A 13,402-nucleotide genomic window follows, 5' to 3' on the forward strand; every position below is an offset into this window, starting at 1 on the left:
TTTATCGTCCAGGCCATGTGACGGACCTGGGAGGAGATTCTGTAACCAGTTAGCGACAATTTTCGAATCGCTACCGTACTTTTTGACGCAATCACATTTATATCCCAGCGATCCGGAAATTGTCGCTGACTAGTTACAGAATCTCCCTCCTGAAGTACAAAATATCGCAAAGAAACATTTGACTGTACTTCGAAGTACGAAGTACAAGAGCGAAAAAAGAAGTACTGTACTTCCGAAAGAAGTACGGTTGGTCACATTAACTATACGCCCTGTCCACGGAAATACAAGGTGCTCTTGAGTGTGGGGAGACAGTACTCTGTGCCCTCATCGACATTGAGGGGGCGTTTGACAACACCTCTCACGGTAGTGTCGACCGAGCGCTTGAAACCCGTAATATGCAGGCAACAATCCGCAGGTGGATAGTCAGGTTACTCAACACAAGGATAGCTGAAACCGACATCGGGGACGGCGTGGTACAGCTACAAACTACAAGAGGTTGCCAACAGGGAAGAGTTTTATCCCCTCTTCTGTGGAGCTTAGTTGTGGGCGAACTTCTACGGACTTTCACTGAAAATTGCATCCGCTGTCAAGGCTATGCGGGTAACATTGTGATTATTGCCAGAGGGAAGTTCGTGATCACTCTATGTGATATAGTTCAAAGGGGACTAAACCTAGCAAGAGGCTGGTGCTTGAGTATGGGCCTGAGCATCAACCCCTCCAAAAACGTTATCGTCCCCTTTTCTAGAAGAAGAACACTCCCAGGTATGAGGAACATCACTTTGAATGGGGTCGCCGCCAACGTCGCCACCGAAGTCAATTACCTGGATTAATACTAGATTCCAGACTTCTGTGGAAGGCGCATGTCGACGCGATCACTTCCAAAGCCACGAGGGCACTAATGGTATGCAAACGTCTGGCAGGGAAGTCTGATAATTAGACCAATAGTTACTTATGGGGCAGTAGCGTAGGTATTGAGAACCACCCTTGCAACGGTGAGACAATCACTAAGCTTCAACGTCTGGCGTGCACGGGGCAATGCGCACATGCCCGACGGCGGCGCTGGAGGTGATTCTCGAACTCGAGCGGCTGGAACTTACCATAGAACAGGCAGCTAAGCGAACTCTATTAAACTTCGCAAGAGAAGGCTTTGGTAGAGGTAAAATCCTACCATCGAGGAACAGAAACAAGCTAGGCTCCCAAATTTCATTAGCTCTGCTCCCCAGATACGATAGGCCCAAACTAGTTAACTTTGATAGGAAATTCAAAATAGTGCTTTGCACCAAGTCGACTTGGAGCACCTCTTTTATGGTCACTGCAGACTGAGAGGTCACCTGCACAAGTTGGGGATCTGGTCTAGCGACCTATGTCGGTTCTGCGATGTGCGTGAGGAGAGCCCGCTGCATCTGCTTCGCGAATGCGAGGTAGTTGCGAGAAGACGGGAGACACCCCGTTCTGGGTTCTCTGGGATTAGATGAGGTACTTTTAACAGTCGAGGGCACAATAGATCCCTTGGTCGCAGTGCATACCTCTACTTAATCTATCTATCTATGTATGCTGTATAACAAATAGCATAACCAAAACAAACGCGAAAAACATCTCCCGTACAACGTCGTTGAAAATTTTCGGCGATAAGATTATCGCGATAAACTGTTATGAGTGATCGCGAATGGATTACTTCATCGTTTTTCCCATTTATGAGCGGCCCAAATCGGCAAAAGAGTGAGAAGACATTTCTTTGCTTTTCTTCGTTCGCGAATGAAAGACAGCGGATAGTTTTTGTTGATCGCTTATAATAAATGTGTTTGCATTTTTCATTCGGGATAAAAGAATGCAAAAATTATTGTAAATATTTTCGATAGGATAAATCTCATAAATGAATGAAAAGGAATAATCACACATGAGAATTTCCGAACCCTGAAAAATATTATTGTAAATATTTTCGATAGGATAAATCTCATAAATGAATGAAAAGGACTAATCACACATGAGAATTTCCGAACCCTGAAAAATATGCAATCCAAGTTTTTATTTTATACCTTCACCAAGCTCGCGTTGGGCAAGAATACTGTGTAAGGTATCTTACTGCTTAAAATCTAATGTGAAAAGTTTGAATGTACACATAAGACATAAATATACGTATAAGACATAAATATATAATAATCGTATTTTACCTTTTTACCACCTTGCTGTTTAGCTTGTTTGTTCTTATTTCCTTTGTTATTTTGAGCCATTTTTATTCTAAACTACTCAAATGAAATTGGTTAATTGTAACTGAGACAATAAACATATAAACACTTCGCTTTCAGTGGTGTCGAATAAATCAGTATCGAATTGCAATTGCAAATGTTGCTCTCAAGATTAAAAAAACCATTTGGGATGTATGAAAATAACGGACGTGAACCGATGAAAAAATTGGTCAGCTCCAACCGTTTTTATACCTCTGGATTCAATTTACAATATCCAGTTAAGATTGAGGAGACGAGTGTCATATTATAAGTAAACAAACATAGTATTACCGTATTTAACAAGAGAAAAAATAAAAACATTAGGGAAAATTGTCTATTAAAAAATTTATCGAAACGAACATTAAACCTTAATAAAAATTGGTTCGAATCTCGGTTTGGATCAAACATTTGTGGAAAATTTCGATTCGAGTAATCGTTCAGTTCATTAGTAAAGAAAAACTATTAATCCGGTTCAAAGCAGGTTCACGTCCTGATAAAAAATGCTTCAATACGTGGAATGTATTTTTTTAACTGCATTTTCAACCAAGATAAAAAATCCACCTAGACCAAGCATGGTGAAGCCAATCGATATTTTATAATATAATAATATTTTGGCGCCTACACTTCTACTAAGTGTTTGGCCGTGGTTCTTCACCAATTTGTGGCTTGCGTACTAATGTTATAGCACAAATGGAAGGACCTACAATTTTTCGCCTACGAACGGCGAATGGTTTTAATGGGAAGCTTTTTCAAGGCAGAAATACACTCGGATGTTTGCCATTGCCTGCCGAGGAGCGACCGCTGTTAGAAAAAAAGTTTAGGTGTTGCGCGTACCAGGGACCGAAATCGGGTCCCGCGGTGTGGTAGTACGCAACTCTAACCACTCAGCAACAGCAGCCGCCAAACGATAGTTATACATATACAGTATCGGGCTTATCTCTAGCACCCCATTCTAAGTGATTGTGTTTGCTTCTTAGGTTTATTTATTAATTTTTAAGAATTTTCAATTCAAATATACACTCTAAAAAATTTTTGTTTAAATTTGCGCATATTAAGATAGGTAACCAGTTTCCTCTCTTAATGAATGCAAATTTAAACACTGCTTGATTACTTTTACTTATCATATGTGTGGCGTAGAACAAATTTCAAATTTCTTTTTTGAGTTTTAAACATTTAATGTTCACATTTTCATAGTTTACACATCAAATGTTTAAAATTTCCTCTAAAAAATTTTCGTTTAAATTTACGCATATAAAGAGAGGTAACCAGTTTCCTCTCCTAGTGTGTGCAAAATTAAACAATGTCTGTTTACTTACACAAGGGGTGGGTTTTGGGGCTAAATTTATTATGATATAAGAAATTTTGAAAGAAAAAAATTTCTTTTCCATTTCTTGTGCGTCATTTTGTAAGAATTTTTCTTTTTTTCTTGAGAGCTCTTTAAAGTTTAACTGCGAATGAAAACATTGTCCTAAAAATATGCAATGCATACTCACTTACTGTTGCTTTTTACACTTTACAGCCTAAAAAAAGTTTACCACTCATATGTACTTAATAAGCATTCGAAGATTTAATTTGCTAATTTCGAATTCGTTCCACCAAAATGAGCTACATGATAAAAATACAAGTTCAGTTAAATTTTCGTTCTTCGAATTATTAAAAAATGAGAAACCAGAAATCGACGAAAATAAATAAAAAAGTGTAAAAATTTCATGAAGTTATTTAAATTATTTATATTAAAATTCTTTTGTAAAATTTTGTATTACTTTTGAAAGTTGAGTGCATCTTTAACCGTTAATTTTTTCATGATTTAATGATCGGATCTAAACCAAATTACGAGACGAGGTATCATCTTTCCGGTAAAACAAATAATTATTGGAATCGGTTCACGCGGTGCAAAGTTATGCGGTGGAATAAATAATAGAAATAAAAATACTCCGAAGAATTGATAACCTCCCCTTTTTTGAAGCCGGTTAAAAATGTCTGAGTTCTTTGTAAATTTTATGTAAATAAAATGCAATTGATGATACTTTAAAAAGTTTATATATTTATTTCATACTGTAAATAAAACTTTCATAAATGTATTTTAAAGAGCGAATTTTCAGTATTTGCTGATGATATATATTTAGAAGTATAAACCCTTTCCCCCCAAAAATATATTCCGGCGTGCGCCCCTGTTACTTAGCATTTATTATTTGTAACAAATATATTTTTACTTTCAAAATGTTTGTAATTTTAAACATTTCATGTGTATATTTTAAACAACTCATGTTCAAAATGAAATCTTGAACATCTTGTGCGTATACTTGAACAGGTTCTGGTTGAAAAATAAACACTTTTCAGTAGTAGTTTTACATGCACTTTTTAGAGTGTAGTTAATTCCCTAACAAAACCTATATAAACCCTAGATTAAGTTTGTAGAAAACTACAAAAAAAATTGGTGAAATAATAACAAGGTGTTGTCAGTAGCGACGTGTTTGTTGTAATTTTGACAAGATCGGCATGCTTATTTTCAGTGCTGCCGATCTTAATTTTTTATAATGCTATTAGTTGGGAAATTGTATTTAAAATACTCCATTTTAGTATTTAATTTTATCGTGATTTTTAAAGAACATGGTGTTTTCAGAACGATATTAATATTTAAAATTGCTGGATTTGTATAATTTTTGTCCTCAAAATATAAAATATAAAAGATATCGTAGTTATCAATGGAAAAAGACGTACACAAAAATCGTATGGAAAGGCGATTTTTTTATATTAAATATCTTTTGCTGCACTGCCATAATATCGAGCCAAATGGACTACTGATACACTAGAATAGAGCGGCAGCATGGTTAAATTACGACTTCGCTTATATAATCGATATTTATGTGTTTTAATCTATATGTCAGCCGCTGTGGCGTAGTGGTAAGCAGTGCGCGCTCCACTCCGCAGCAGCTGGGTTCAAGCCCTGGTCAAAGCAACATAGCAAATAATATAGAAAAAAGGTTTTTTCTTAACAGCGGTCGTCCCTCGGCAGGCAATGGCAAACATCCGAGTGTATTACTGCTATGAAAAACAGCTTCTCATAAAAATGCAATCGCCGTTCGGAGTCGGCGTAAAACTGTAGGTCCCTCCGCTTTGTGTGACAACATCAAGGCGCACGCCGCAAGTCGGAGGAGAAGCTCGGCCAAACACTAACATATGTGTAAGCGCCAATCTATAATTATTATTACTAATCTATTTAAAAAATCATTTACAGTTTTATAGGACATTGCCTTATTTTACGGCCTGTACTTTTTTAAAAGTTACAATATATGTGCAACCTGTGTGGAGCTTACGATACAAACATATATTCAAGCTTATAAGCCTGTAATTAAACATTTTTCTACATTTAATTTGAAATAGTATGCACGAACGGATTAAAAGTAGTAAATAATTAGTACTTTTTCTACTACTTTAAAATGCGTGACCGGAATAGACCTGCCGAAAAAGTGAGGTTAAGTTACTGACAACACCTTGTTATTATTACAGGGGGTCGAAAATGCCTATTGCATCATCAAAGCTGTCGTCACAACAATGGTATGTCCGGAGACTAAAACACTCCCCCCGAATTGGAACCGTCGCCCACCCTGGGACCACTAATCGCATTGCTTCAGGGTGGCGTTCCATATTTCTCATTAACTAAAGTTCCCTCGGTGCACCTGCGTCCAGGTCCCGCTTCTTGACTCTAAGTAAGTATTCTGCATATTTAGCTATGTTCTTCCAGTTAGTTTCGCTATGTAGCATGGCTTGGATGACGTTATCTGGATTAATTGGTCCTACAAGGTCTTGCAGATTATTGCGCTCGGTTTCCCATCTTTTGCATCTGAAAAAAGTGTGCTCGGCATCGTCTTCTTCTGCGTCGCTGTATATGCATGACGGCTCTTCGGCTTTTCCCATTCTATACAGGTATTGGCGAAAGTAACCATGCCCAGACAGCATTTGTGTGACGTAATAGTTTATTTCGCCATGTTCTCTTTGGGTCTACAGTTTTAGGTCTTTTATTAGCCTAGATGGACATCTGCCGCGTTTTGAAACCTATCTTGCCATAGTCTTAGTGTCTCGTCTCTTACTCTTTCCCTTTCGTTGGCACTTGGATTCGTTTGCGCCTTAAACTCGCACATTTTCTTGCGTTCGGCTGCTAGCAGGTCAATGGGAACCGTTCCGCTTATAACTAGTATTGCCTCGCCGCTGTACGGTACGCAGGGGCTACTCTTAAAGCTGCTGTGCGATGAGCTCTAGAAAGTGTCTTGCAACGGTTTTTTTTTCTGTAGGGTGTCAGCCCAGATCTCCGCTCCGTATAGCAAAATATTCAAGGTTGTGGACATTAGAAGTTTTCTTTTACTTTGGGTCGGTCCACCAATATTGGCCATTAATCTGCTTAGGTAAGCCGTTACCTTTGCTGCTTTTGCGGCTGCATGCTGCATTTGTGCCCAATACGTTAGCCTGGGGTCTAGCCTTACGCCTAAGTACTTTATTACTCTTTGCGTCTTTAATGTAATGCCGGTCAGTTTCATGCTCACTTCTAAGGGAATACGCTTCTTGGTTAGGAGTATTACCTCGGTTTTCTCTGCTGCAAGTTTAAGACCGTGTGAGTCGAGCCATGCCTGTGTTCTTATCATAGTCTGGTTTAATTTGAGACGGGCGTCTTCGGTGTCTCTTGCGGTGATCACTGCGGCAATGTCATCAGCGTAGCCTACTAAATATGTGTCATCTGGCATCTCGAGGTTTAATATTCGGTCGTAGCTGACGTTCCATAGGTCTGGCCCAAGAATGGAGGCTTGTGCTGCGCCCGACGTGATCGTCATTTGCCGGGGTCCATCGGTGGTATGGTACAGTAACTCCCGGCCTTCTAGGTAGCTTCTGACCATGAGTCTAAGGTACGTGGGTATGTTGTAGACTTCTTCTAGTGCGTGTATCATATTTTCCCATTTTGCGGTGTTGAAGGCGTTGCGAACGTCTAAGGTTGCAAGCAGGACTAGCTTTTTGTGTTGGTTTGCGGCTTCTACTGTTGTTGTTACGTGTTTTATAGCTCCAATTGTTGATCTACCGGGCCTGAATCCGTACTGTCTTGAGGAAAGTCCGCCACCGCTAGCGATAGCCGCTTCTATTCTAGGTTTTAGCAGCCTTTCTAAGAGTTTTCCAGCTGTGTCCAGCATACAGAGGGGTCGATACGCTATTTTTAGGACTTCTGCTGGAATGCCGTCTGGGCCTGGGGCTTTCTTGGACTTTACTCTATTAGTGGCGGACTTGAGCTCTTCTGCGGAAAATGGTGGTATTTCTTGAGGAGCGATGATAGGCTCCATTTCTTTGGTTAATGCCTCATGCGTGGGAAAGAGTTCGCTTACTATGTAGTCCATTTTTTGAGCGCTAAGCTCTGGTGGTTTTGCCATGGCCCCAAGTTTTTTCATTACAACCTTGTATCCGAGACCCCAGGGATTTCTGTTTATATCCTCACGCAGTTCTTTCCACTTTCTGTTCTTGCTGGCCTCGATTGCTCGTTTGAGTTCTTTTCTAGCAGCTTGGTATAGTTGTGCCTCTTCGATTGCAGCGCTTCTACGCCTGGCGCTGGTGTAAGTACGCCTCAGGTGGAGGCACGTTCGTCTTAGTTGAGCTATGTTTTCCGTCCACCAATATTCAGGTGTTTTGTGTCGATTGCTTCCAATTGTCGGCATCGTTTTGGTACAGGCTCTGGAGATCATTTTCATTGTAGTCTCTACTATTTCCATTGCGTTATTGTGAGAGGATTCTTCTGAGCCATGTGCATTTATTTCAGATAGTAGTGCTTCACTATTTAATTTCGAGACATTCCATTTGCGAGTGCTACATTGCATCTCCTTTCGTAAACCATCGTTTTTGGAGTCTATTATAAAAGAGATGTATTTGTGATCGCTACCAGTGTAATCTCCCAATACTTTCCATTCCTTTATGGTGTTATTATTACACCATGGTATACAGTTTTATAGCCCATTCAAATTCAAGTTTCAAGTGACTAAAAATTACCGTTGATTTTTTAGAATGTTTTTGCCGGATGTGTTGCGGCTTTCTCCCCATATAAAAATAAATTGCGTTTGTTCGTTACTAGCAAATGCCCGGCGTGCTACACTGCGCCATAAAAAATAAAATAGTGGCGAATACCGTGGCAACGCGGAGCGAACAACAAGAAAATGGCTGAATGTTCGAGGAATGTCGTAGAGTATTCGACATCGAGACATGTCAAGTGGATGAATACTGCGAACAGCGAGAGAAAGAGAATGTGTGATAGACGGCAGAACGTTCTAGAGGTGCCATTAGTGTGAGTGCAGGCATATAAGACTGCTGCGAATCAGCAAGCTACAAGGTAAGTTGTAAAACAGAGATCAATTGTGTTAGCAAGTTTTGTAAAGTGTTTTAATTGCCTTGACAAGTATTGTTAATTGTAGATATTGCATAAACAAGTATTGTAAAGTGTCCTGAAAATGGCAAAAAGTCAAGAGCTAAAGATCGAGGAACTCAAACAGGAGTTGGAAAAGCGAAATTTATCAACCTCCGGAAGAAAAGTGGAGTTACTATCACGGCTGCGAGAGGCTATGAAAGGGAACAAATACGACTTCCATCGTGAGGACGACGCGACATCCACGAAGGACGAACAGAAGGATGAGGCTGCTTGTTGGTCGAAGGATGTGCAGCAGACCTTACCAGATGAGGTTGAAGAACAGCAAAAGGTTCCTAATTCATCAACAGTTATGGACATTAACACGTTGTTAGCTGCTGAACCACAGCTGCAAGTACAGGAAACACGCATGTAGTCCCAGCTGGAAGCACAGATCACACAGCTTCGGCAGGATTTAGTTAAAGATAATGCGGAAATCAAAGAGAGACAGAATAAAAATCGCGATTTCGACGAAAGCTCTCAAGGTAAAGACTCCATCCTTTGACGGCACTGTTCCTTTCCAGGTCTTTAAGCTCCAGTTCGAGAAGACGGCTACAGCAAACAATGTGAGCATGGAGGATAAATTCGCTGCATTACTCATTGCATTATAAGGGCCTGCAGCAGAAACTTTGCACATTCCTGACTGTGAAAGGAGCAATTACGATGCATTGATGGGGGCCGTGGAAAGACGTTATGGCGGCGAGCACAGGAAGAAAATCTACCAGATGGAGCTGGAGAATCGTTACCAAAAAGCCAACAGGAATTCGCCTCAGAGATAAAGAGGTTGGCTTACTTGGCAGTTGGAGAGGCATCTGGTGAGCACCTCGAAAAGGTGAAAATCCAAAGGTTCATCAGGGAATGCGGGACATGTATACCAAGCGAGAGATGTATGCCAAACCAAAGCCAACATTTGCTGAAACTGACTCATATGCTCAGATATATGAAACGACACTTCTGGGTAGACCATCCTACAAAGCACATCGAGTAGAAGTGGAGACACCTGGCGTGACACCTGACACTCGACCACACAGTCGATGGCAGGGAAAATGCAACCGAGAGAAAGAATGGGGCTAGAAAATGTTTAGTTGCGGAAAACCTGGCTATTTTGCACGTCGTTTAAGATGGGGTGCCAACAGGTCCGCAAACGCAGGGCTGAAGAAGACGAACCCAACTCCAATCAGTCGTTAAACTAAAACGAGTCAGCAGGAATGGGCGCGCGCTGGCTCCCGCAATTGGATATATGTGGACAGACATGAGCGAGTTCTAACTGTGGATACGGGCGCATTACATTCCATCATTCGATCTGATTTGGTCACTAAAGCGGTTGGGCCATTACCTGGAGCAAGGTTGAGGACAGCAACTGGTGAGGACACCCAAGTTGTAGGAGAAGTAACATGCAAAGTCGCAAGGGGGTAATGTGACGGTGTTACACAAGTTCATAGTCGCGGAGATTGTGGATGAAGTCATCATTGGAGTAGACTTCTTATTTGATCAAGGTATACAGATCGGCATGAAGAACAGGATAATGACGTATAACAACATGGAAGTGCCACTTTGCTTTGGTTATAATGACCCGTACAGCAGCAAGCGAGTGATCCTAGGGGAAAGCGAACATATTCCACCGAAGTCAAAAGTAGTTGTTTGGGCGAAGATTGATGGAGATTGTGGGACAAGCAAGTTGTAGGTTGTCGAAGCAGCAAAGAATTCTACACCAGACGTACTTATTGGTAAAACCCTGGCTAAGACGGAAAAAGACCAGTTCCAGTTCGAGAACTTAATGAATTCAAATCGCCAATCAAAAAATCAAGAGAAACTGTATTGGGGCTATGTCATGAGGTAAAGGCCATCTTCCACTGCGGGAAGTTACCTGAAAGCGATTCCATTGGCGAGAATGGCATTGCGGAAGACATTGCATGGACGCAAGGGTTGGAAAGAAAATACCAGCACAAGGCTAAGGAAATTCTCCGCAAATAATACAACATATTCGACAAGGACAGAAACAAACCAGGCAGGACTAACGTTGTGAATCATCGCATTGCTACTGGTGATGCAAGGCCGATCCGTCAAGCACCTCGAAGTGTTCCACTTGCCAAAAGTGACGCTGTAAGCCAGACTATAAAAGAAATAAGCGAGAGTGGTGTGTTTGAACCAACAGCAAGTCCATGGAGTTCGTCGGTAGTACTTGTGAAGAAGAAAGATGGTCAAATGCGATTCTGCGTAGACTATCGGAAACTAAACGATGTGACGAAGAAGAACAGCTATCCACTTCCCAAGATCGATGATACTCTGGACTCGTTAACTGCCACGAAATGGTTCTCAAAACTCGACCTTAAGAGCAGGTATTGGTCGCATTGGGTCAAAGCTTTGAGGAACACCTAAATAAATTGGAAGAAGTTTTCCAGATGATAGCTGGCGTTGGTCTGAAGCTAACTCCTAAAAAGTGCTCACTGTTCAAGAAGGAGGTGAACTACTCAGGACACAAGATGACAAAGGAGAAAATCTGCGCTGCAAATGAAAATATAGAAGTAATAAGGGATTGGCCAAGACCTAGGAACCTGCACGAACTAAGAAGGTTACTTGGGCTATGCACCTACTACCGCCGATTTGTTCACAATTTCGCCAGCGCTGCTAATAGCCTTCATGAGCTCACTAGGAAATATAGCCTTCGAGTGGAACGAAGAGCAGGAGGCTTTCCAAGCCCTGAAGGAACGGCTATGTACTGCGCCTATGTTAGCGTATCGGGTTCCAGGTGCAAAGTTTATTTTGGATACGGATGCTAGGGATTATGCCTTAGAAGGCGTATTGTCACAGGTAATTGATGGGCAGGAGAAGGTAGTTGCCTACTATAGCCGGCCTATTGGAAAACTAGAGGAACTACTGCGTAACTCGGAGAACTACTAACGTTGGTGGAGTGCGTCAAACATTTCCACAAGTACCTCTATGGGCAACGTGTCCGAGTTCGAACGGATCATGCAGCGCTGAAGTGGCTTCTACAGCTTAAGAATCAAGAAGGACAGCTAGCTCAGTGGATTGAGAGGCTGAAAAGTTATGACTTCGCCATTGAGCACGGAAAGGGAAGTGCCCACGGAAATGCTGATGCCATGTCCCGTCGACCATGTAGCTTGGAATATAAACACTGCTCAAAAGCTGAGGCCAAAGTCGACATTATAGACGTCCGGCTAACGAGAAGCGGGAGTAGCATACCTAACGGAGATCCACAACTTGCCAATGGCCACTATCGTCATTCCAAACATCTGGAAGACGGGAGAGTGGTCCCACTGCTCAAACCGGTGAAACCAGCCAACAAAGGAGAGTCTTATCATCCGATAACCCTAATTTCCCCGGTAGCGAAGACACTAGAGGCCTTGCTACTTCCGTATTTTACAAACCACCTGACCCCAGCGAAGCATCAGCATGGGTTCCGTAAAGTGCACAGCACAACAACAGCACTTAACGCCATAAATGCCCCGATAACTTGTGGCCTAAACCGAAAGCGCCCCTGTGAGAGAACCATTCTAGTAGCGCTGGACCTGTCTAAGGCGTTCGACACTGTCAGCCATTCAAAGCTACAGAATACACAGAGGCCTCCTCTCTCCCACAGGAACTCAAACGGTGGTCGGCGAATTACACAGCCACACAAAAAAAAATTTGTGTTCTGACCCAAAGGTTTCACTATGTGTACGTTATGTTTTTGGGGTCGCTGAATCCGAATCCGAGGTCCATTTAACCCCATCAGTTCAGGGTTTTGATATAACCCCAGAAAACCAATATGGAGGACACCTTTTGGAAAAATTCATCGGATTCGCTTGAAACTCGTTACTCGGGGGTTTTCGGGGTCGCTAATTACGAATATGACATTATTTTTTCAAAATTCAAAATGGCGGATCCAATATGGCGGACACATTTTTGTAAAATTCATCGGATTCGCTTGAAAATCGTTAATCAGGGGTTTTGGGAGTCCGGAGTTTGGGAGTTTTGGGATTGGATCCGCCATTTTGAATTTCGAAAAAATAATATCATATTCGTAATTAGCGACCCCGAAAACCCCCGAGTAACGAGTTTCAAGCGAATCCGATGAGTTTTTCCAAAAGGTGTCCGCCATATTGGTTTTCTGGGGTTATATCAAAACCCTGAACTGGTGGGGTTAAATGGACCTCGGAATCGGATTCAGCGACCCCAAAAACATAAAGTACACATAGTGAGACCTTTGGGTCAGAACACAAATTTTTTTTCGTGTGGCTGTGTTTTCAAGCGAATCCGACGAATTTTACAAAAAGTGTCCGCCATATTGGATCCGCCATTTTGAATTTTGAAAAAATAATATCATATTCGTAATTAGCGACCCCGAAAACCCCCGAGTAACGAGTTTCAAGCGAATCCGATGAATTTTTCCAAAAGGTGTCCGCCATATTGGTTTTCTGGGGTTATATCAAAACCCTGAACTGATGGGGTTAAATGGACCTCGGATTCGGATTCAGCGACCCCAAAAACATAGAGTACACATAGTGAGACCTTTGGGTCAGAACACAAATTTTTTTTTGTGTGGCTGTGTTATCTGAGTGGTCGTCACTCGTCAGTAACTTTTAGAGACAAATCGAGCAAACCGAGGAAAATAAAACAGGGGTTCCGCAAGGTGGTGGCCTTTCCCCATTACTGTTTAACTTTTACATTTCAAAGCTCCCTCAACCACCAGAGGGAGTCTCGATTGTCTCTTATTCTGACGATTGGTCGATCATGGCGTCCGGGA

The 13,402-nt window shown here is 41.7% G+C and overlaps 1 protein-coding gene across 4 annotated transcripts in view; it reads right to left on the reverse strand.

The window, feature by feature from the left end:
- Positions 1–13,402, reverse strand: part of LOC118749572 — a 220,739-nt gene that overhangs the window by 151,654 nt on the left and 55,683 nt on the right. For 3 of the 4 annotated variants that reach the window (XM_036484376.1, XM_036484375.1, XM_036484374.1), the window contains exon 2: positions 2,172–2,243. In XM_036484376.1, the coding sequence (XP_036340269.1) occupies positions 2,172–2,231 (60 nt within the window). In that variant the 5' untranslated portion in view covers positions 2,232–2,243. Of the gene's footprint in view, positions 1–2,171; positions 2,263–13,402 lie in introns of those variants that run through there. The other variant, XM_036484377.1, reaches the window with a different exon arrangement.

Source organism: Rhagoletis pomonella, unplaced genomic scaffold (assembly GCF_013731165.1).
Source record: "Rhagoletis pomonella isolate Grant_MI unplaced genomic scaffold, Rhpom_1.0 Rhpom_scaffold_00020, whole genome shotgun sequence".
Taxonomy (NCBI): domain Eukaryota; kingdom Metazoa; phylum Arthropoda; class Insecta; order Diptera; family Tephritidae; genus Rhagoletis; species Rhagoletis pomonella.